The following is a 26,677-nucleotide window of genomic DNA, read 5'->3' on the forward strand; positions in this document are numbered from 1 at the left end:
GGGCTGCCGACAGTGGGATTCAAACCCGTTATCTCTTGAATGCAAACTGACAGCTACGTGACCTAAAGCCTGCAAGCCACTCGCTCGGTATCATGTACATTATTTTTCTGGGTATTCGCTTTCAAAGGCATGGCCATTCAGTGAAAGGAAAATGTCATCCCTTATATTTCCTAAAACATTAATTTCAGTCTTCAAGGTAAGATCCAAAGAATCTCATTCACGCCGACAGGGGAATCAGTCGCGAAATCACCCCAAGTAGGCCAATTCACATGACAATAAGTGTCACGCAAAGTATTATTTTACATGCACGGAAATGAATTTCAAGGAAAATACCTGTGAAATTATACGCCATTGCCCTCTATGAACCTATCTATGCAGCCATAAGCTGCGCAGGAGACTGGCATTTTCCTTCAATTTATCGGGAAGCTCCAGTAGTGGCAGTGCCAAACAATCTAGCTTTTGCCAAACAGAGCGCTCGTTCAACTTCGCACGCGACTGCAGCGCCAATGCTACCTCTAGTGTATTATTTACTAACTCTATGGACAAAAACGACAGATCAATGTACAATACACTCGCATCAAAGATAGACCGACGACAACCAGCACACGCTATTACAGTTTCAAACTTCGCGATTTTCTTATTTTCATCGAATTTGGCAGCCTTGTGTAACACCAGCTCCATCGGAGACAATATGGACGTCATTGCCGGCCAATAGCAACAAAGAAAATGGTCGCAATTCCCAGTTTTACACTGTCTCGTTTTTAATTCTTTTTTATAAGTTAGAATGCTTCATGGGGCGGGTTGGTAGGTCTCTAGTAAGCATAAAGAAAGGATCTCTTCTCTCTGCTATTTCATATATCGTAAAACATAATTTTCTATGATTCCAAATATGCGGAATGGGCACTAAAGCGCCACTCACTGATTGTTTCACTTGGTTTAAATAGACTTTCACATCAGCTAGCACACGCTGCTTATAGATGCCTTGCAAACGGGCCATAGATTTCCAAGCACGCATATTCCTGAACACGTACACTAGTGTCCAAAAGTTAAGCGTAAGTTACGAGTAAGCAGGGCAACAGGAAATAGACCGCAAATCGTACGACATATGCACCTACCAACCTTATGTGTTCGTTCTGTATAGGAAAGGAGTGTTCCCTGCTTTGACTAGCAGTGTAACCGCAAGGTAAACACAGCCAGTGCCTGCGCCCCATATTCCCTCAGTCGCATTTACCCTGTTATGGTGTGCAGTGTGTAGCCTCGTGGTGAACGGGGCAACATAATGGCACAACGACGCCATTTGGACCCCGTTTTGCAGGGTGGAATACTCGGCCGCCTGGAAGCAGGCCTGACACAGACCGAAGTCGCCGTATCCTTGAATGTGCCACAAAGTGTCATTTCCAGGCTTTGGGGACGATTTTTTGACACAGGAGATGTTAGTCGTAGGCCAGTACCAGGTCGACCAAGGGTAACCACCCCACAGCAGGACCGATATCTGGTCTTAACCGCCCGACGAAGTCGGAGTGCACCTGCAAGATCATTGTCGGTGGAGCTTGCAGCCGTCTCAGGGGTTGCCGTTTCCCGGCAAACTGTGCACCGGAGGCTCAGGAAAGCAGGGCTGTTTGCCCGACGTCCAGCGGTGTTCGTTCCGCTCACTCCAGCACAGAGATGGGCCCGTTTACTGTGGAGCCGTCAACATCGAAACTGGACCATGAATGAATGGAGGCATGTGCTCTTCACAGATGAATCCCGCTTCAGTTTGCAGAATGATTCCCGTCGCAAATTCACCTGGAGAGAACCGGGTAGCCGATATAATAATGGGAACATCGTCGAACGGGACCAGTATGGTGGTGGTGGCGTCATGGTGTGGGGCGGCATCATGTTGAACGGCCGTACGGACCTGCACATCTTCATTGGTGGTCCGAGGAACACTGTTAACGCTCGGAGATACAGGGATGAGGTACTGAGACTACATGTTCGACTCTTCAGAGGTGCGGTTGGTCCAGACTTCCTGTTAATGGGCGATAATGTCCGACCGCACCGCGCTGCTCTGGTGGATGAATTTCTGGCTGGGGAAGACATTCATCACATAGACTGGCCAGCGAGGTCTGCGGATCTGAATCCTATAGAACATGCTTGGGATGCACTGAGGAGGTGAATTGCATCCCGTCAGCCTCCACCAAGGACCCTCCAACACCTTCGTATTGCCCTTTCAGAGGAATGGGATAGATTGCCGCAAGAGCTCTTGGACCATCTGATAGAAAGCATGCCACATCGCTGCGAAGCATGTTTGGCCGTTATGGGTAACCATACACCCTGTTAACAGCATATTTTGTTGTGGAAGATATTGCCAAGTTTTGTTAGTTGTTGTCAAAGGCGTGCCTTAGCTATCACAACCTTTCTGACACTGTTATACATATATATAAGTTTTGTGACATATGGTGTGTGAGTCAGCTTCCGTTTGTTCAGCAATCCGTCTGGCATTCCTATCAGGCGGTATGGCGTCGTTTAGTGATTATGCTTAACATGCTGTCCAAGGGTAACATACTGCAATAATACACATTATCTCAGAAATATGACGAAAGATAGTCCAAACTGCTCAAGGTTACCAGCTAAGATCAACAGAGCAAGGATAATATTCACTAACTACTTCTCCAAATAGATGGATACGTAGATAGACGATTGATACTGGATGTTTGACAATAGACACTATACCGCGACGAATACACCCTTATATATGCATCCACCTTCCCCCTCCAACTTGCCATGACGTACAGAGCATGGGTAAAGCCTGTCCTGTTCGGAGACGTCTGTGCTGACGGATACCTACCCACTACCGAAGTCGTCCTGCGAAGCGACACCTTGAAATTTTACATTGGTTCCATCGTCGTACGCTCATATTGGCTGAGTCCTCATCGCAGATGTGACTCATCCAAATTTCCCATGTTGTTTTCCGTCTGTTAATAGCCGTTATTTTCCCTAGTACTGCACACAATACTAACAGACAACATTCACTACCGGTACAGAAAACCTTCCAGCTTCTACATTTAACTTATGAAGTAAATTAATACTGAAATAAGCATAATCATAGATGCAATGCGAGGATATGATATTTATGTACCATCGCGAAGTTCAACCAATGAAGAATAGAAGAATGGCACAGTCTTTTAATTTACCTCATCAATGCACTGAAAATCTTTTAAATTCTCCCCACTTAGTTGATCCACTATAATGAGCATTCTTCACTTCTTGATTTAACCTTTCGTTGTTGAAATCTTGCAGAATATCCTTCCTTTCTTTGCACTTTAGTGTATTGTTATGAAGAACTTTAGTATATTGCTATGTCAAAGTCTTCCGCCTGTTGTAGTAAAAGCAGACAGTGAAAACTTTTTTCAAAGTTGGTAATGGAGGACGTACTCTGTGCTTAGTTATAAGACCAGTCTAGTTTCTGTTTAAAGTTGAATAACTATATATACAGTAGGTACATGCATACATACATACATACAGGCATACATACTTCATTATAGACTGTTATGCCTTTCAGCTTTTAGACTGCAAACCTCTGTGATTTAACTAAAACGCTCCACACATCTTAGCATTAAATCTTTAAAAACTTAGTGTAAACTTCGTCGCCTTGGTCTCCCTCTACTTCTCTTACCTTCCATGACAGAATTTTCCTCCATTCGCCTCACGTAACCTCACCACCGAAACCACGTATCCACACAACATCACCCATCGGGTTTATTCCTAACTTGGATTTTTCTCCTCATTCAGAGTACCTCTACCCTTCTGCCGTTGTTCCCACTTGGTCGTATCAGCAATTTTATTCTCGCTACTTTCACGTCAGTTACTTCCAGTTTATGCCTAAGATGTTCTCAGTCCACCCGTTGCCTACGAGATACACAAGGCCGGGAAATACAGCACTCTAAACTTGTCCTCGTGATACTTCTGACAAGCGCCGCTAGAGTTCTCTGTACTATTCTGTCTCGCCCGCTCATTGCAACACGTTGGTTTGCGAAAAACTATAAATTTAATTAAAACTAGTAATTTCAGAGGACACCAAACAGATATAAGATAAAAAAAAAGACTAAGAGCAATTGTATGACATTTTCTAGAACGTAGGCCTTTGTCTCACATTATGTTAAGACGAAATAAGTAATTCACGATAACTTCGTGATCAATTAAGACAAATACATATCAGCAGCATTAATGTTCAAATGATCACAAGGAACAATTCATTTAATCTCATAGAATATTATCTATAATGTATGACGTACCGATACATAAGTTTAGCTTACCTGAGATGCAGGAATTTATCACAATTTTAGCACTTTGCAGTTCAGGGGTTTCCTTCTGAAATTCTTGAACGCATAATCCTGATCGGAAATTTTTGGTGAATTTCAGATACCTTAAAACGTTTTTCTGATTTCATTGCCCGTACCCTACTTCTCAATTTAAATATTGTTCCCCTTAACCTGGTATTTGACTTTCTCGTCAATAAATATTTCGATTTAAAAGAGCTACTCGTAGCCTTTCCCTTACATAGAAACGAGACTTGTACCCCTTTTTCGTTTGTGACTGGTGTAGAACCGTTATTTGTTGAAGATATATAATTATCTGAATCAAAAATTCTACTAAATTTTGATGGTACGTCATTTCTGGGAGCTGGATCCTTCCTGCGCTTGTTACTTTTCTGTTTATGACCAGGGTACACACTAAAAACAGAAGGAACTTTGTTGGGAAGAATTCGCTTGATTGATGTGCTTACACTAAAATCTGACGTATTAAAATGCAAGCTACACACTCGAGAAGAATTGTTAGGTACCCAAAGAGATCCTACTTTATCACCTTGCCTGGAAATAGCTTGCCTCCACTTCTCTCTTAAACCGCGCTCCGAAGGGAAACTATGAAACGTCACCATTTTCTTGCTTTTTAGCAGTATCGGAAGTACACAGAGGTACACAACAGTTCATCATCTTTTCAACCTCACATACACACACCGACAGAAAAAATACTGACAATAAATTGCACAAAATCAACACAACATCACTATTAGTCCGCATATCACAATGTTAAAAGTCCAAAAGAACAGAAAGGAAACCTGACATCTAGCGGCCAAGCCGTGAACACGGTCGGGCCGCTTTTTCAGCAGCAAATTGCTTCCTATTTCCCGGCCTTGTGTATCTCGTAGGCAACGGTCCACCATGCTTTCACTCTCGTACAGTAAAGTAGGTCTGAAAACAGACCGTTGTAAAGGTAGTATCGCGTGTGAGCTGACCTCTTTCTTACAGAATACCTTTGATTGGAACTGCGTGCTCACTGTATTAGTATTGCTGCACCATGATTGAATTTCACTTAGTATACCATCATCCTAATACCCATCCTGAATTCTTGAATTGACTCATCTGTTCCAGTTTTGTATTCTCGACCTGACATTCAGTCCTCTTGGGTTTCTTCCCAAAGGACATGGCGTTATCTATCTATCTATCAATCAATCAATCAATCAATCAATCAATCAATCAATCAATCAATCAATCATCTGCATTTTGGGCTGTCGCCCAGGTGGCAGATTCCCTAAGAGTTCTTCACTTAATCTGTTCTTAAATTATTTCTAAGAAGTTGAAAATTGATCAAACTCTACCTTGATACATTATCCTAATTCTTAATTCTTATTCCTACACTATAAACGAATATTTTCCCCAATTTGTCCTCTTGGATTCCAAATTTGTCTTCATTTTATGGTCTTTTCTGCTCTTAGAAACTCCACTCAAGCATATTCGTTTACTAATATCATTCCACTCCATCTCTCCACTGACATCTCAAAACATTCCGCTTAGTCGAGCAGCTCGTTTCGTTACTTCTAAGTCATTTCAGCCCAAAGTTTGCAACATTTTCGTAACACTACTCTTTTGTCGGGAATCACCGAGAACAAATCTCGCTGCTTTCCTTGGAACCTTTCCCAGTTGTCTTATCAAGTAATCCTAGTGAGGGTGCCATAGCACTAGAACCATACTCTAACTGGGGGCTTACCAGTGACTTATACACCCTCTCTTTTGCATCCTTACTCCAACCCTTATATACCCTCATAACCATATGAAGAGGTCTGTTATCATTATTTGCAATCCCGTTCATGCGATTACCCCAATGAAGAACTTTCCTTATATTAACACTTCTTCATTTTTTTTAATTTACAAGTTACCGTACGTCGCTCCGACACAGATAGGTCTTATGGCGACGTTGAAATAGGACTAGGATTGGGAAAGAAGCAGCCGTAGCCTTAACTAAGGTACAGCCCCAGCATTTTCCTGGTGTGAAAATAGCAAACCAGGAAAACCATCTTCAGGGCTGCCGACAGTGCGGTTCGAACCCACTATCTTCCGAATGCAAGCTCACTTAGGTACTTACAGTGATCCCCATGAGTACTATCATCCCAGCAACACAGTAATTAAAACTCCTCTTTTTGAAACTTACAACTTGACTTTTCATACTGTTAACCATCATATAGTCTGCTGTCCAGTTCATAACTTTGTCGAGATCTTTTTGCAGTCGCTCGCAATCCTGTACTCCATACAGTATAACATCATCCGCAAAGATCGTAGTTTCTTACTCATATCTGGATAAGATCAGATAGCGCTTCACCTACTCTAATTTCCTGAGTTCCGTTTTCAAGAAATTTAGCTACACATACAGTCTCTTTTCGTCTATTCCAGTAGCCCTTATTTTTATCAATAATCTTCCATGATCTATCCTGTCAAAGGCCTCTGATAGGTCAATGGCGATACCGACGATTTGATCTCCTTAATCTAAAATATCTGCTTATACTGTACGAGGTAGCCTGCTAAAATCCTACAAGTCGAGCCTCACAGGATTAACCTTTCCTAAACCCGAACTGCCTTCTGTCATACTAGATAGTTATTTCGCAAACGTATCTATTATAATTTGTAAGAATGGATGCTTTCCCAAAGCTTACATGAAACACTCGTTAAGCTGATTGACCTCTAATTATCCGTTTTTTGTACCGGTATATCACCGTTTTCTCTGTACACTGGGATCACAGTTGCACCTGTCCATTCATGTGATATAGCTCCTTCATACAAACAGTACCGGTAATCAAATAACTATGTCAGATATGACGCTATATCCCAACCCATTGCTTTTAGTATATCCTCAGAAATCTTATCAATCCCAGCTGCTTTTCTAGCTTTCAATTTTTGTAAATATCTTTATCATCAAAGAAAAATGTCAATACTTCACTAATATTAGTCACTTCCTCTACTTGGACATTATATTTATATCCAGCTATCTCGACTAATGCTGACTCAATACCGGGCGAGTTGGCCGTGCGGTTAGGAGCGCGCAGCTGTGAGCTTGCATCCGGGAGATAGTGGGTTCGAACCCCACTGTCGGCAGCCCTGAAGATGGTTTTCCGTGGTTTCCCATTTTCACACCAGGCAAATGCTGGGCCTGTACCTTAATTTAGGCCACGTACACTTCCTTCCCATTCTAGGCCTTTCCTATCCCATCGTCGCCATAAGCCCATCTGTGTAGGTGCGACGTAAAACAAATAGCTGACTCAATAGTTTTGCCTTCCATAAATCTTGGAAATCAGTGTCGTGTGCGATTAATTTAATTATAAAATAGTAGATACCATTAGTTATATTGTCAGGTTTATTGTGCGAGCTGTCATTCTAGTGCACGGTAGTGTAGTTATTTGTAACTAGTTGGGACTAGTTAATTATCAATTATCCCAGCATTTTCGTTACATGCTAATAATATCTCAGGATAAATATATTCTGTATAGCCACTGAAAAATACCTGGGTACAGGATCCTACCACCCAGCGTAGTTTCCTTTCTTTCGTTGAAAGGATTTTAGATTTTAGCTGCACCTGGTTGTCATCTGGCTCGGAGACTAGGAGTTTATTAACTCACGCCTCTGTATGTAGCACAACGCACAAATAATACCAGCCACTACAGAATCATACAAAAGTGAAGTACAGTTGGCGTTAAGAAGGGCATCCGGACGTAAAACTGGACCACATTGCCATGTAGTATCTACCCCAATTGAGGAATCTAAAATGCATTGCGAGAGGAATTGAAAGTATTATTATGAACGTTGTTAAGGATGTTTGTACGTCTTTAAGGAGTTTAGAATTCCCTGCATTGGTAGTGTGATCCTGAAGTGACTCTTATGAACTTTATTGCTAACATATGGCTGTTTTTCTCAATCCCAACCCGTAGATAATTGCAGTCACTTATACCTGTGCAGAAGACCACAGTATCAGATAGTTCGCAAATATAAGGAACTGGGTTATTCGCAGCTCCAGTGTAAGCAACGCGACGACAAAGAGAACTGAGTGAACGTTCCCTCTGGCTAGACGGAATGAGTAAACATTTCCATTTTATTGCCACGATAAGATAATGACATGGCAGAAACTATCCAGCTATTTCTTGAGCAGAATGCCTGCTTAGTTGACAAGACGTTGCGAACAGTACGAGCATTGTCAGATAAATACCGATCGATGGCGCGATTTTTATTTCATTTCCGACTTGGACAATTTTGGGGAGGAAGACTTAAGATGGATTATGACTCCCCATAAGCATTTAGCTACAAATAATGTATTATTATTATTATTATTATTATTATTATTATTATTATTATTATTATTATTATTATTATTATTATACTAGTTGCTTTACGTCGCACCGACACAGATAGGTCTTTTGGCGACAATGGGACAGAAAAGGCCTAGGGATGGGAAGGAAGCGGCCGTGGCCTTAATTGAGGTACAGCCCCAGCATTTGTCTGGTGTGAAAATGGGAAACCACGGAAAACGATATTATTATTATTATTATTATTATTATTATTATTATTATTATTATTATTATTATTATTATTATTATTATTATTCGAATTGAAGGACCGATTTTTCGGCTATAGGCTTCCGGGTCCTGATAAGGACCGATTTCTTCATTACTCTGTGCATTATGACCGAGAGGTCTTTTCAGACAGTTCGATCGCATCTCTTCGCCGTTGCTTTCTTAGCACCACCCGGGGGACACGTGTAGGGTAATTTAAGGTTTCACCTACGGACGTGAAGCAACGCTCGTCGAATATGCCATCTTAACATCGAAGGCATCAGCAGAGCAAAATGCGAGTGTCTAGCTAAAATTCTGAAAGGTCAACAGATTGATGTCATTGCGCTACAAGAAACTCATACAGTCAATGATATGCAACTAAGAACAAGAGGCAAGATCCCAGGCTTCAAATTAGTGGCTCACAATAATCACGAGATGTATGGTTTAGCTACCTATGTGAGAAACAATATTACTAACTACGCAGTAGTCGACTATAGCTGAAGTGATGACATTGTCACCGTCACAATTAAAATCAATAATCTAACAATAATGAACGTATATAAGCCACCAAGCACAACGTGGCCCACTCCTCCTCTACCATCCTTACAACACCCAACCGTAATCATAGGAGACTTCAACAGTCATCACACATGTTGGGGCTATCAACAAAATGATCTAAATGGGGAGGCAATTGTTGACTGGATGGACATGGAAAATCTTAAACTAATCTATGATGCTAAAGAAAAAGGAACCTTCTTCTCCGCCCGATGGGGTAAAGAATGTACTCCAGACCTTTCTTTCATAACCCAATCCCCAAACTCTCCAAACCAGATACTTCGCTTAGTTCTCAACAGTTTCCCTCATAGTCAACACCGGCCTGTCATACTCCAAATTGGCATGTATATTCCTGTCATTCGAGCTTATCCGAAACCTAGATGGAACTTCAAAAAAGCTAATTGGAAAAAATTTAAAGAACAAACTGACGCAAATATAAGATGGATTAAGCCAACCTTTGATAACTATGACAGATTTGTTGGAGTTATAAAAGGTGCTGCTCGGCGCTGCATTCCAAGAGGATGCCGTAAAGAATATATTCCTGGATGGACTGCAGAGAGTGAGAGCCTTCTTAAGGAATTTGAGGAAAGTGGCAACAATGAAACAGCCACAAAACTTATTCAATCACTTATTCAATGACAATAGAAAACAAATTTGGAACGACACTGTGTCATCTCTTGATTTTACCCACTCAAGTAGAAAGGCCTGGTCTCTCATTAGAAAGCTTGACTCATCAAAGCCAGCTGGTAGACAGAAGCTGAATGTTAACAGTAATGATCTAGCCAAACACATGATCTCTATCTCAAAGATCAATAGAGATAAACAAGTTGTAAGGGAAATCCGGTCAGCACTGAAATATAAAAAGCAATTAGCAAAACAACAATCATCCCAATTCTCTTGTCCTTTCACAAGAGAGGAAACCCTAGAAGGCATCAAGAACTTAAAATCCGGGAAAGCAGCAGGTATAGACGGCATTTATCCTGAATTCCTGCAACATCTTGGACCTGCAACAATCACTTGGCTCACCAAATTCTTCTCCAATATTTTGGAGACAGGTAACCTTCCTTCACTATTCAAGAAGACCAAAGTAATATCGATCTTGAAACCCAACAAGGACCCTCTGAGAGTGGAAAGCTACAGACCCATTGCACTGCTAAGTGTTACTCTAAAGCTCCTGGAAAGACTAATATACAATAGGATCTCAGAAACCATCAATAATCTCCTTCCCACAGAACAAGCTGGCTTCAGACCTGGAAGAAATTGCGCTGACCAAATTTTAGCATTGACCTCTCATATTGAAAATGGATTTGAGAATCGGAAAATTAGTATGGCTGTCTTCTTAGACTTATCAGCAGCCTATGATACTGTTTGGCGAGAAGGGCTCCTGCTAAAACTTATCTCTACCATCCCCTGTGTCAAATTTACAAATCTCATTGGCAATATGATTAGCAACAGAAACTTTCAGATCTTCTCGGATGATGCAGTAAGCAAAACCTACAAACTGAATGATGGACTTCCACAAGGATCTGTTCTGGCAACCTTACTTTTCAACCTCTATACTGCTGACTTACCAGTAACTAAGTCCAGGAAATTTATTTACGCAGATGATATACTACTGGTTAGCCAAACACCAAGTTTTCCAGAAGCTGAATAAATTCTTACAGCAGATCTAAAAAAGCTAGATATATACTTCCAAAAGTGGTGTCTCCGTCCAAATCTCCAAAAGACTGTTGCATCTGTGTTTCATCTCAGAAATAAATTTGCCAACTACAAGCCTACAATGACATTCAGAAATCAATCCTTACAACACTGTCCCTTCCCAAAATATTTAGGTGTCACATAAGACAGATCCCTAACATATAAACATCATATTAACAACACAGCCGCCAAGATCAAAAGTCGGAATAATATTCTTCAAAAATTAGCCGGCACATCCTTTGGCGCAAACAACCAAGTGTTGAGATCTACTGCTCTAGCTCTTTGCTATTCAGTTGCCGAATACTGCACTTCAACTTGGCTCAACAGTGCTCATACTGCGAAGATTGATGCTCAACTAAATCAAGCAATGCGCATCATAACTGGTTGTATTCGCTCTACAAACGTGGCCTGGCTGCCTACACTGAGTAATATTCCACCGCCTTGCTTAAGAAGGTCTGAAGCTCTTCTAAAACTGTGGAAGAAGACCAGCCTGGACTCCAACCTCCCCGTTCACCAGGATATTACTCAACCTGCCCCTCCACGACTTAAGTCTAGATCTCCACCCTGGCGCACTGCACTTACACTGGAAGAATCTGGGTTCTTCATCACGAACACCTGGTTACACCATTGGCAGCAGTCTTCTGTTCCCAATCAACATCTTGTGACTCTACCTGATGTTCAACCTCCCGGATTCCATCTACCCAGACGTCAATGGAGGACTCTAAACAGGATAAGAGTCAATCAAGGAAGATGCGGCTATACTCTTTATAAATGGGGCTGGCAGAAGTCTTCTGGGTGTGATTGTGGAGCTACCTCACAGACCATCCACCACGTAATTGCCGAATGTCCACAGAGAGCATTTCAAGGTTCTTTGGAGGACATTCATAATGCAACTGAGGAGGCCTTAAAATGGATCAATGGACTTGATTTGGAACTATAGGCTTCTGCTTGTATATATTGTGTATATATTGTATACTTATTTATATAATCTATCTGTGCACATCATACGATAAATAAATAAAATAATAATAATAATAATAATAATAATAATAATAATAATAATAATAATAATAATATAATTTTATATTATTTTTCATCTCGTATTTTTTTAACAACTTCGTCTTAGTGTAATCCTTGTAATACCTTGAGGGTGATATAATATAATATAATATAATATAATTTTATATTATTATTATTATTATTATTATTATTATTTTATAATTTTATAATAATAATAATATAATTTTATATTATTATTATTATTATTATTATTATTATTATTATTATTATTATTATTATTATTATTATTATTATTATTATTATTATTATTATTTCCTACTACTTTTCTCACATCCTGGTGTGGTTGCGGGTGCTACTTTTATGTGCACTTGGGTTTTGCGGTCGAATGCCGTCCTTGGCGCCAACCCAGTGTGGAGGAATATATTCACTACTACATGTTTATGTTTTGGTTGGTGTGTGGATTGTTGTGTGAATATGAAGAGAAGTGTGTTGGAACAAGCAAAGACAGCCAGTTCTCGAGTTAGAGGAATTAACCAGACACGGATGGCTTTGTCAATGTATTCGCACTAAGAAGAAGGTACAAAGCCGATTTTTCATCTCGTATTTTTTTTAACAACTTCGTCTTAGTGTAATCCTTGTAATACCTTGAGGGTGAGCAGCGTCTACTGTGTGTGGTGTATGAATTGTAGGGATGCTGGGGACAGGAAAAACTCCAGTCTCCGAGCCAAGAGAATTAACCATTTAGTGTTAACATTTCTGAATCGACCGGGAATGGAACCCAGAGCCCTCTGAACCGACTGCCACTACGCTGGCATTCAGCTAAACAGCCTGACATCTCGTTATGATAATTGTATATTTTATATAAAGTGAAGTTGATGGCTTGTTCTGCTCCGCAGTCCCTAGACCATGTCTAGAGCGTGTCTGCCTCTTACTCGGATGCCCCGTGTTCGATTTCCGGCCAGGTCAGGGATATTTTTACCTAGATGTGGAGAAGGGAAGGAAGGGTGGGGGGTAGCCTGGAGAAAGAAAAGGGGGGTTGTAGCTGGTTCGAGGTCCACTAAGCGTACATAATTACAATTGAGGAGCTGTCTGGCGGTGAAATGGCGACCCCGGTCTAGAAAGCCAACAATGAAGGCGAGAGGAATTGTCGCGTCGACCACGCGACACCTCGTAATCTACAGACGTTCGGGATGAACAGCGGTCGCTTGGTAGACAGAGGTCCATCAGGGGTTTGGTTTGGCTTGGTTTAGAATGGCTCTTTAGTTAGACTTTCAGTATATAATGTGGCACTGCATCTCATTTATGCCTGTTGGGTTGCCTATGAAGAAGGTACATATCGGCGATCTTATGTGATGTGATGTTATGAAACGAAATGGCGGGTTCGGCTCGCCAGGTGCACGTCTTTTGATTTGACTTCCGTAGGCGACCTGCGCGTCGTGATGGGGATGAAATGATGACGAAGACAACACATACACCCAGCCCCCGTGCCAGGGAAATTAACCAATGATGGTTAATTCCCGACCCTGCCGGGAATCGAACCCGGGACCCCTGTGACTAAAGGCCAGCACGCTAACCATTTAGCCATGGAACTGGACATGTGATGTTATGATCTGCCGTCACGTGTAGTGGTGAAAGCAGCTGTGGCATCGAGTTAATAATTTAGTATTTCTACTAAATAAGTATATTGGTTCTACGTCTTCCTGACTACCTTTACGGCTTTTGGAGTGCTAAAGTGCCATAATTTCGCCCCAAAGAAGTTCTTGTACATGCCAGTAAATCTGTTGACACATGGCTAGTGTCTTTGAGCACCTTAAAAAGCTATCCTCCAACTTTCAACAGATCCTCTAGTTGCGTCTAACATTGCTTCCATTTACTTATGTTATTCTAATCTCCTGACAAAGGTCGGGGGATTTTTGTGGATGAACATGTTCGTTTTGGTACTAAAGGAAGCTAGTGAACACAATATAAGGTATTATTTCTGCTAAATGTACTTGACAGTCTAATTCATCTATATAGAGCTTCAATTTCGCGCTGATAGGAACACTGACTGTAGTTAACTAAAGCCGCACTTAGGCCCTAAGCGACTGCAGCTATCGAGTTCGGTACTGAGGTATGAGCGATGCTAGTAATATCATTCTTTGTGTAATCACTCCCTGCGATGAATGGTGTGGAAATATTGCTCACAGGGTCGGTTGGTGGCAGACTTATACGTAAATAGCAACTTCCGGTTCAGTGAGGAAAACAACGGGAAACTACCTCACTAATTTCCCTATTAAGCCTCTTCAGTGATGCTTAAGCCATCTATGACAGTTAATGGTGAAGCTGTTGAGGATCCAACAAGCCTCCGGGCTGAGGACTCAACAAATTATTATTATTATTATTATTATTATTATTATTATTATTATTATTATTATTATTATTATTATTATTATTATTATTATTATTATTATTATTATAGCTTATCCGTTCCCAATGTCGGATATTGTGGCGATTTCAGTCTTGTCAGTGGCGTTTCGGAAAAATTCTTTTGAAGACCGGGTTCCTTGACCGGGAGATCTACCTCTCTTCCTGAAGATCTTACCTTGCATGATGAGCTGGAGTATTCAGTACTTCTCTTCATTTCTCATGATATACCCGAAGTATTCTCAGTTCCTCTGTTTGATAGTAGCTCCTTCTGTTTATTCATTCGGCTCAGTACGTTTCTACTAATCACACTGTCAACCTATGATATTCCGTGTAGCCGTCTATACACATTTCCAAAGCCTTGATCTTCTTTTCAGACGCTGTGGTCAATGTCCAGGAGTCATTTCCATATAAAACCAAGGAAACACGTAGCATTTCACTATTCCGGTTTTCTATCAAGTGTTAGATCTCTTCAAAAGAGAAAAATGCCTCATTTTCGTAAAGGTGGATCTTGCTTTCTTCTATCTTCATTCTGATCTCCTTCGCATGGTCCCAATGGTTGTCATACCTAAAGTGGCCTAGATGCATCCCTACTCCTGCTTGCTTGCTTGCTTGCTTGCTTGCTGATAAATTCACTGGTAGGGAGCTCTGACATTTCAGACATCAGCGGAAGGAAGATGGGGTTCTCAAAGAAGCTACATAAAAAGGAAGAGAGAGGCAATGAAAAAGACAAAGACGAAAATCAAGATGTCGTTGACCTTAATATCATTGGCATTGGAAAATAGGTACAATTGAATACAGAGGTCGGATAGCAGAGATGAAAGGAGCAATTTGGCTTAGTGAAAAGTATTCCATACCATGCTCGAGGATATATAAGTTTCAGTGGATTACTCTCTGTGTTCTACAGCCACCACCAGAAATTGACATCCCAACACCAAGAAAACATTAGTTTAGAGGAATGCAGTTTAGGCTAAACAACTGTCTAGGTAACATATTCCGCTGTAGCCGCGACGATATTGAATGCAAGAATGAACATGTGCTTGCATTGTGTCGTACACGTGCTGCATGTCATTTTGTTGGATGGAATTCCACGGCTGTTTAACTTGGTCCGTCAAATCAGCAACGGTTAATGCTAGTATTAAATGACGCTGGATTTGTCGTCACGTGATGTCCCACACGTGCTCACTGGACGAAAGGTCTGGTGATCTCGCAGGCCAAGGCAGCTGGTCGACACTCTGTAGAGAACGTTAAGTGAAAGCAGCGTCGTGAGGACGAGTTTTATCCTGTTGGAAAACACCCCGTTGAATACTACGAATGAATGTCAGCAAAACCGGTACTAGTCTGACGTACAAATATGTTGTCAAAGTTCTTTTGATAACGACGAGAGTGCTTCTGCTGTTAAAAGAAATCGTTCCCCAGACCATAATTCCTTGTGTAGGTCCAGTGTGTTGACGCCGTAGAATGCTTGGTTCCAAGCGTTTGCCTGGCCTCTTCCTTACCAACGTTCGTCCATCATTGGCACCAAGACAAATGGCTCTCATCTGAGAATACAATAGATCTCTAGTCCGCCATCCAGTGAGCTCTAGCTTGCCACCACTGAAGTCACAGATGGCAGTGATTCGGAGTTAGTGGTATGAACACTACAGAACGTCTGGCTTGGAGCTTTCCTTCACGTAATCGATTTTTTACAGTTCGCTGTAAAGCTGATATTGTGCCTTTGTGAATTAACCCTGTATTATCATTGCCTTCAACATTAACATCACAGTCCTCGGCTTCAATTTATGGTATTGGAGGCTAAAGGGCTAACACACATATTTTTCGGAAGAATAAATAACTTTAAAGAGTTTGATATTGGAAGATATTATTTCAAAGAACTTGAGTTAAATAGGATTCCTGTAAAATGTTTTCAACAAAACTGAGTTGACAGTCTTTAATTTGAGCCAGGCAGAGTGAAAACGGAAGGATAACTTGAATATTTCTTTCTTACTTAATACATTTACCCTCCCGGGTTGGTTTTTACCTCGGATGCAGCGAGGGATCCCACCTCTACTGCCTCAAGGTCAGTGTCCTGGAGCGTGAGACTTTGGGTTGGGGGATACATTTGAGAGGAGGATCAGTACCTCACCCAGGTGGCCTCTACTGCTCTGTTGAACATGGGCCTTGAGGAGGGATGGGAAGATCGGGAGTGATAGACAAGGAAGAGGGAAGGAAGTGGCCGTGGCCCTAAGTTAGGTACCATCCCGGCATTTGCCTGGATGAGAAGTGGGAAATCATGGAAAACCACTTCGAGGATGGCTGGGTGTTCCCCGTTTCAGCCCTCGCACTACTTTTCAAATTTTGTAGCAGAGCCAGGAATCGAACCCGGACGTCCGGAGGAGGTAGCTAATCACACTAACCACTACATCACAGAGGTGAACTTTTGAATATTTAGGCATATATATTTTAGCTAATGACTTTAATGAATACTAGCTGATGTACCCGTGCTTCGCTTCATGTGAAGACTGGGTTAGGGAATTTCATTTTAATGGTAGGCCCTCTTGTCTACCATCAGTCACGATTAAGTTGGAGAATTGCCTTGTTGTATTGTATTGTATTGTATTGTATTTTATTTCATCCAACTGATCATACAGTGATATGGGGCCCAACTCCAATTTTCAATGAAGAAAATAAGCTGTTTAGAGACCGAGTTTGCAGCTGATAGTTCGCTGTCTCATGTCAAAATAGACAGAGAACACATTCAGCACAAAAAGTGGATTTCAACTTTTTTTTTGGAGATGGCCTCTTTTCTAAATTAAGTTCGTGTTAGGTTCCTTGGCCTTATTGTTTTTCTTCCTCTTGTATCCTAGTAGGGTTCTTTACCTCAAACCCAAAACCTCTAACTTTTTCATGTGCTGTTCTTTGTTTTGCAGGAAGTTGGGGTTGGACTTGGTGCCACGTATGGGCGCTCACATGGTGGACCCGGACACAATGAGCGTCGTGGAACTTTATCAAGTGGTATGTTTATGCAGTAACCATATTTAGTATTTTAAGCATTGTACATTATTTCCTTAAAGTACTTCCTCTATGGAAAATGTCAAGTCACGACATTAAATCGCACAGTTCATCGTCTGTGATATTTTCGTCGTCACCGTCGTCGTGAACGAAGCATGAAGCTGAGATTCTCCCCACAGTCATATACCTCGTATACTCATGCAAGTTTTATTCCATACTATAACGAATTTGACTTCGTTCCACTCTTAAAAGTGTAGTACGCTTCATCAGCTACTTTCCGTACACTTTTACTTAAAAATCGTCTCTGATTGTTTGAACTCCGATTCGCTTACCAATAGCTGCTCTGATTGGCTCGAATTTCCTCTCGAGTATTGACTTTCTGAATTTTTCTTCAGCATTTGGCCGCTCAATTTTTATTTCACGCATTGTTGTATCGATGTTGTGGGGTCACAGCCGCCTCGGTCATGCCATGTATGGTTTGGGTGGCGGCGTGTCAGAATTATTTACAATACATTATTTAATTTAAAATAAGTACAGTACATAGGTAATAGTATGCCACTAAACTGATAAGTTGACCTTACTCGTAAAGTCTAATTTTCTGTACACTTTTGAGTGAATAAAAGTTAAATTTGTCATAGTATGGAATAAAACACCTCAAAAACCAAATCAAAACTCATGGCGCAACAGCCCCGAAAGGCCATGGCCTACAAGTGGTCTACCTAGCGACGCTCAGCTCTTACACATTCCTGTACAATTACCCCAACAATTACTTTAGATAGTAAATTCACAGGGATGTTGTTTTTTATTCTTTTGTAGGAGGTTAGCAGTAGGCTACTCTTCTGTTTTACAGTCTTGGCTCATATCACTGAAATAGTAAAATCACTTTTAAGTATATTTAACAGCAAGTAAAAGTGAAAAAATGGGGTTGTCAGAACTAACATTGCTTAATGAAACTGGTGAAAACAGCTTGCTTTTGCTTGATTTGTGTTGGATTTCAATCAATCAATCAATCAATCAATCAATCAATCAATCAATCAATCAATCAATCAATCAATCAATCAATCAATCAATCAATCAATCAATCAATCAATCACCATTGATCTGCATTTAGGGCACTTGCCTAGGTGGCAGATTCCCTATTAGTTGTTTACCTAGTCTTTTCTTAAATAATTTCAAAGAATGTGGACATTTATTGAACATCTCCTGCGGTAAATTATTCCATTCCTCTTCTTATAAATGGATATTTGCCTCAAATTTCCCTCTTGAATTTCAACTTTATCTTCATTCTAGCTGATGTACCTGTGCTTCGCTATGGAATTATACATTGTATACAGAATTCTAGGTTAGGTAGTGTACACGTTGTGAGTAAGATTGTTTTAAATTGCATAGCTCTTAACGTTACCCTAGAAACACAACAGGGAAGTCACCAAATATCTTGTCTTATGTGAAGACTGGATTAGGCCCACTTGCCTACCATCAGTCACAATCAAGTTGGGGAGTTCTCATTATAACGGCAGACACTCACTCTCCACCTGCCTTTTTATATCGTCAGAAAGACTGTCTTAGTGGTTTACCCAACTGAAATCAACATAGGTCATTACAATGAGGAGTAGGAGTGTCACAGTGAAAAGCAGTGCTATCATATGAAATTTTCGATCACATGTAAAACCACACATTTTCTCACTTTTAACAAACAGTACTACGCTGCTGATCGAACAGTCCAAAGTTCCAGATCTGGAATGACCAGGCCGAAGACAGCCGTGAGCCGTGAACATTCTTTAATTTTTGGGGAAGGGTCAGGCAAAAGGTGTAGAGTCCCACTCACTCATCTGTTTAATAGGAGTACCCGATTAGTCAGAAAATCTCAATTCACTACACTGGTGGGGGAAAAACTATCTGACTTGGAGGCAAATTTTTTCTTCAGGCCAGAGGAGAAACCGCCTCTTCACTGCTAATTTGGAATAAAATGAATGTAGAATTTAATAAAAGTGAAGAGGAAGAAGCTTTTCTTAAGAAACAGCTCTTTTCAGGGTTGAATTTTGAGTTATGTAGTGAATTGTGGTGCTATAATTTGGAATAAGCCCAAATTGTAATTCTAGACCAGGGCATAAGTGAGCCTCTGCCATTATTTCGTTAAGTGTGCACACCGATCATTCAAATCAGCGTGTCCGAGTAGGGATCAAATAGCTGGAATACTATGATGAACCAGTGTGTTACATACCTGCAGTATCAGAAAATGTATGAACCAGAATGGCATGCTAAAGAAGAAAGTTATCTAACTCCCCAGCTATTTCCCACCAATATTCAGGCAGGCTGTTATACTCGGTATGCAGCAGTAATTCCATGTATTGGAGATGAGTGGGAGCATAAGTGACAAAGAATATCACAACAAACAATGGTCAATGTAATGTTATTATTGATCAATTTTATGAGCTTTCTATATTGTAGGCCTTCACATTTAGTTTTCTTCCGACTCTGAAATATCACTCTTATCATAGTCAGTACAGTAAAATTGAACAAAACATAAATGATCAGAAATTATATTCTCTATAACTTCTGTTATGTAGTACTTTTTGATATGACTAATAACATAGGTATTTAAAAATTAAATTTTAGGCGCCTTCCCCTAAAGTATCATTTCTTCAGGTTGAATAAAATTGTTTACAGCTTAGACTGTAGTTTCTTTCTCCCCAAGTCTATATAACCGATTTTCATTAAATTCTATCTACCCATTTTCTCGTGGATCAGTGTTGATATGAACTTAGCCACAAAAATACAAATTCATGAATATATCTGTTATCATGGCCAGTACGGTATAAATGTGTAAGATGTAAATGTTCAGAAATTTAATTCTATATAACTTTAGTTATGTAGTATTTATCGATAAGACCACCAAGAACATAAATATTTGAGAATTAAATTTTAGGCCTTCCCGTAAACTACCATTTCACTCAGCGTGAATAAAATTATTTATAGCCTAGACTGTAGTGGCTCATTCTCCGACTTTACATACCAATTTTCATTAAATTCTCTTCAGCCGTTTTCTCGTCATGTGCAGACAGACAGACAGACAGACAGACAGACAGACAGACAGACAGACAGACAGACAGACAGACAGACAGACAGACAGACAGACAGACAGACAGACAGACAGACAGACAGACAGACAGACATTACGGAAAAGTAAAAAGAACATTTTTTTGTTACTGTGGACAGAACTGATACAGAAATACTGTTATTTTTAAATTCTGATTAATGTACAGATAAAACTCTTATTTTATATTATATATAAACTGTGATCTTTTCTACTGTTAAAAACTCCACAAAAAGGTTAAAGAAGCTTCAGGGTTACATACTAGCAGGAGAAATGGACTCTAACAATGAAGGGAAGGTCATCATTGAACTTGAAGATATATGGAACAGCTGGAAAGTCTATGTGACTGATCTTTTTCATGATAATAGGAGACCATGTCCTTCTGTTTGTGATAGAGATGAAGGACCATTAACCTTGGAATATTTCACTTATGTTTTAGGGACACTAACGGTACACCGGGGCACTGAGCGCCCCACAAAAGAAACATGTATTTTACACATTCAGACTTACGGCCGCTTCCTTCCAACTCCTTGGCCTTTCCTATCCCATCGTGAAATGGATTATTTTCAGTATGTGAATATATACGGTATTTGCAAATTAGAACAGTGCTGATAATGAAATAAAGTAAAAGGGCCACCAAAAAAAACCTGAAGAATTTCTACCTTATGATTTTTGGTACTGTTATAAGGTTTACTTTGCAAAATTTAGGCACAACTCCAGCATATAGTTTTTGCTTACGAATATCTTTCATTCACTGCAAATAATTGTCATTTTAGACTCTTTGGACAGTCATTTTATTCCAGACCTGACATTGACTGCTGTTTGCTGACAGGGTATTGTAAATATCAATTTTTACACAATAGAAAGGCAGATGGATCCCTCTGCGTGTTGATGGGATTTCCATCCTCATCATACCCAGTATATTGTATTGAATAGGTGGAATCGTAAATTTTACTTAAATAAATATATATGTAAAGTTTCACTAACCATACAATCAGTCATCTCTCGTTAGAATTAGTGCACGAGCTGAGAGAGTACAAGGCCAAAGAAAAGTCATAGAGGGTGGAGACTACAGGGGTGCGCATTAAAAATTCCCTGGGACACTCATTGCCTGGGTGTAGAGTTTCAGGAAGTAGAATATTCACTCAAGAAAGGCAAAATCAGAATAGCACCTGGACCTAATGGTAAACCTGTAGAAAGATTAAAAATTCTTAAAGAAGAACATTCACTGGATATCCTGATTGAGCAATTTAATCTAGCATGCACCATACCCTTCTGGCTATTTGACATCAACTTTAATCTGCATTCCAAAAAAAAACAATAGCTAAATCTCATGGAGATTAAAAAATCATTAGCCTAATGAGCCACGTTCTCAAAATATTCCCAAATTTATAGTCACTAGTGATTCTGTTGGCAGCCCTGAAGTTGTTTTTCCATGGTTTCCCATTTTCACACCAGGCAAATTCTGGGGCTGTACCTTAATTAAGGCCACGGCCGCTTCCTTCCAACTCCTTGGCCTTTCCTATCCCATCGTCGCCATAAGACCAATCTGTGTCGGTGCGACGTAAAGCAAGTAGCACAAAAAAAAAAAAAAAAAAAAAAAAGCATTTGCTCATCACTCAGCCTAAAGTTCTTTTAATTAACAATAAAAACATTCTCTCTAATATATCCAATATACATAATGTAGGAACACTCATTCAGCTTCTCATAGTCATCTGATATGATCACAGCAAAAATGAGTATCAGACAAATTCCTCCCTGTTGGACGATATATGAAGCTGACCACATTGACCTTCATTTTTAAAAATTGAAAGTCAAGAAAGGTTGGAGCTTTGAACTTTGTATATGCTAGGATAGAGAATATCAACCTTTATTATGAGTTTTTAAGAGTTTTAACTAAGTGTGTATTAATTTGCTTCTTTTTTGTGTTTACAGCATGTACAAAGTGCAGAGAATTCCCAAGGGGCATCGGTGAGTACTAATTTTATTTAATTACTTCCCTGTTTACGGGTTACCATTGTGATAAAGCATACCATACAAAATATCTTTTAAGTACATAGTTAATGTTACAGAGGAAATATTTACAATGTATGTAGTTTACTATTGTGAAATGTGCATATGTTTTGTGAAAATCTGAAGAGAGGCCCTGAGCTCCAATAGACCAAATCGGGCACAAACGTCACTGAAGTATTAGGAGCTTGTTCCACTGTAGCCCTAGAACGGTAAAATCTGTAAGATTGTACATATTTTTAAATAATTCACTGTGGGGTCATTTTTCTTTCTTTTTCCCTTGGTCTACTAGCAAAGGCTGATCTTTATCCCAAACTGAACTGTAATTATTTATCTCACTATTGGACCTGAACTTATATGCTCATCAATAAACATTTTGCTTTTCCAACTTCGGTCTCTTCAGCAATTCCTAATGATGATTGGGTATGTAATACGTGAGTATAATAGTCCCTTAAGGAGTATAAACATAAACAAATGAACTTGACTTGTACGGGTCGTCCCCAGGTTACAACTACAGCTAATGACCACTATTTGTGACTTTTAGCTCAGTGTAATTCTGGAACTGCGTGAGTTGGCCATGCGGTTAGGGGCACACAGCTATGAGCTTGCATCCGGGAGGTAGTGGTTTCTCACCCCACTGTCAGCAGCTCTGGAGATTGTTTTCTGTGGTTTCCCATTTTCACACCAGGCAAATGCTGGGACTGTACCTTAATTAAGGCCATGGCCGCTTCCTTCCCACTCTAGCCCTTTCGTATCACATCATCGCCGTAAGACCTCTCTGTGTTGGTGCGACATAAAGCAACTTGAGAGATGTAATTGACCACCTTTTCAATAAATATATATAATATATCATTACATCTCTAAATTAATTGAATAGTTGACATTAATAAGGAATCAAATACAAAATATATTTTATGTAATCATTTCTTATTGGCTAAGAATGTCATTTGTCTCCCAAACTGTATGAAACAGTTTCAATGATGTGAATCTGTACTTCGATGACCATCGCGGCACCCAGTTCACACACCTCAACATCATGGGGTACAGCATTATGAGAAATGTCTATTGACAGATGCAGTATGTATTATTTACCAATGAATGTTGCACAGATGCCTTGTTCTTGACAATTACTGACATGTTTGGTGAGAATTTGGAAATACTGTATGTGTTGGACATAGCTTACAATGACTGCATCAGAGTGGAAATGTTTTAAGGTGTTGCCACATGCCTCTCTAGGTTATTCAGGGAGATCTCATGGTTTCTCAACAATACCGGGACATCATCCGTATAGAATAAGAACCATCATTTTGGCAGAGAATTTGTTCATACGGACAAAGGCTCATGCGTACATCGCACGAGCGTCCCTGTCTTTCCTATCAGTGCCATTGTCGCTTGATGAGATTTACATCATTCCTGCCCAGACAGGATCCTACTGAGCATATCTGGGAACAATGTTTTGGACATCCCAACAGACCATACAGTTTGCAAGACTTATGTGGAATCAACATTGAAAAGTGGGACGAATTGGATCAGTAAAGATTGGCGGATGGTATGTTAAGAAGGATACAGACATACCGTAATACAAGTCCGTGTTTGAGTTCCTCAAGAGTTATGTCCTTATCCTCTTTCCAACCTTCCTCTGGATGCTGTTGCTGTCCTTCTACATATCTTTGTCTACCTTTCCATGCTCTCTCCAAACAGCTCTTTGAAATATTCCTTCCAGGGTTCCATAAAGTCACCCTCATTTCATAGTAGGTTGTCATTTTTATCCTCTATAAACTTGAGAGGGCACTGTTTCTTCATTCACAGCATCTTCAGTACTGTGGTTCTTATACAAGTCTCTTTCGTTGTAGCTCCAAACATCTCCCAGAACTGTTATTTTGCATCTTTCACCACTTCTTCAATGCCATCCTCTTGTTCTTACATGCATCATGGTCTCTTGGGTGTCTGGTGAGTAAATGCTTCGTCCATAATTCTTTCTTCTTCTTAATATGTCTCTTCACATTGGCCATCCACTTAGATGTCTTCTTCTGTTTTTTCTTCCCATGAGTCTTACCACAAGCCTTGAATAGGCACCATGTCTCTTGCAGCTGCTCTTCCACTTCTGGGGGTAGTTCCACTGAGACAGCCCACTCTTTGACAGCTTTCTGATAGGCTATTTGATGGCTTTGCCCCTTACTTTGTGTACCATTATCCTTTCCTTTGGCTTCCTTCTTATATCCTGCCAACAATATGCAAACGCATGAAAGAAGAATCAGGAATATAGTTGAACTGTTATTGGAGGAGGAGCAACATGGGTTCAGGAAGAACTGAAGCACTACAGACCTGATATTTGCAGTCAGAATGCTAACAGAGAAGCTCTGGGAATATGGTAAGAACTTAGTGATGGTTTTTATGGACATTTAGAAGGCCTACAACATTGTGCCTAAAGAGATAATCTCTGAATGCCTAGAAGGTACAGGTGTGCCAAACTTCCTGATCAATAAAATAAAGATGCTCTGTCGAAAGTGCTTAAGGTATGTCCAAGCTGGAAGATCGGATTGGTTTAAAACCAAAAGCGGAGTCCAGCAGGGAAGTGCCTTGTCACCACTCCTGTTCATCTTGTTATGGATCGAATCATGAAGTCCATGAAAGAACATTGCAAAGAGACTAACATACCAATATTTTCAGATGATGTTCTGATCAGGGGAGAAAATGAAACAGAAGTACATACCAAACCAAACCCCATGGCACTACAGCCCTTGAAGGACCTTGGCCTACCAAGCGACCACTGCACAGCCCGAAGGCCTGCAAATTATGAGGTGTCGTGTGGTCAGTACGACGAATCCTCTCGGCCGTTGTTCTTGGCTTTCTAGACCGTTGCCGCTGTTGCACCGTCAGATAGCTCCTCAATTCTAATCACGTAGACTGAGTGGACCTCGAACCAGCCCTCAGGTCCAGGTAAAAATTCCTGACCTGGCCGGGAATCTAACTCGAGGCTTCTGGGTAAGAGGCAGACACGCTTCCCTACACCACGGGGCCAGCTTGAAACAGAAGTACCAGGAGAAACTAATAATTATATAATTTCGTGTGGCTATTTCTAGCCGAGTGCAGCCCTTGTAAGGCAGACCCTCCGATGAGGGTGGGCGGCATCTGCCACGTGTAGGTAACTGCGTGCTATTGTAGTAGAAGATAGTGTTATGTGTGGTGTGTGAGTTGCAGGGATGTTGGGGACAGCACAAACACCCAGCCCCCGAGCCATTGGAATTAACCAATTAAGGTTAAAATTCCCGACCCGGCCGGGAATCGAACCCGGGACTCTCTGAACCGAAGGCCAGTACGCTGACAATTCAGCCAATGAGTCGGACAGGAGAAACTAAATCTTTGGAATGGAAAGTTTAAAGAATATGGACTAAACATCAGTAAAACAAAAACTGTTGAAATGACTATCAACAGGAAAGGTACAGATTCAAACATTTTCCTGGAGGAAATTCTATTGCAGTCTGTTTCTAACTTCAAATACCTTGGAAGTATCATTTCAGAAGATAACACAGTAAACCAAGAAATACTTAATAGGACTCAGAAGGCTTCTCAGTTTTATTTTCAAGCGAGATATTTACTGATCTAGGGAGAAAATGAAACAGAAGTACAATGCCCCAGAAAAAAAAATTGACCATGTTTTATACCTACTTCATTCCAATTCTCACATATGGACTCAAAACATGTACCCTGCATAACAAGGCAAGTAGTAAAATCCAGTCAATAGAAATAACTTTTTTTTTTTGCTAGTGGCTTTACATAACACCGACACAGATAGGTCTTATGGCAACGATGGGATAGGAAAAGCCTAGGAGTTGGAAGGAAGCGGCCGTGGCATTAATGAAGGTACAGCCCCAGCATTTGCCTGGTGTAAAAATGAGAAACCACGGAAAACCATCTTCAGGGCTGCCGAGAGTGGGATTCGAACCCACTATCTCCCGGATGCAAGCCAACTCGCCCGGTCAGAAATGAAATTCATCAGAACAATAAACCAAAGGACCAGGAAGGACAAGATTAGAAATTAAGCAAACAGG

The 26,677-nt window shown here is 40.5% G+C and overlaps 1 protein-coding gene across 1 annotated transcript in view; it reads left to right on the forward strand.

The window, feature by feature from the left end:
- The window catches only part of spg (dedicator of cytokinesis spg), a 783,360-nt gene that overhangs the window by 533,935 nt on the left and 222,748 nt on the right, over positions 1-26,677 (forward strand). The window contains exons 7-8 of the mRNA XM_067136588.2: positions 17,440-17,524; positions 22,551-22,586. Coding sequence (XP_066992689.2) covers positions 17,440-17,524; positions 22,551-22,586 — 121 coding nt within the window. The remainder of the gene's footprint in view (positions 1-17,439; positions 17,525-22,550; positions 22,587-26,677) is intronic.

Source organism: Anabrus simplex, chromosome 1 (genome assembly GCF_040414725.1).
Source record: "Anabrus simplex isolate iqAnaSimp1 chromosome 1, ASM4041472v1, whole genome shotgun sequence".
NCBI lineage: Eukaryota > Metazoa > Arthropoda > Insecta > Orthoptera > Tettigoniidae > Anabrus > Anabrus simplex.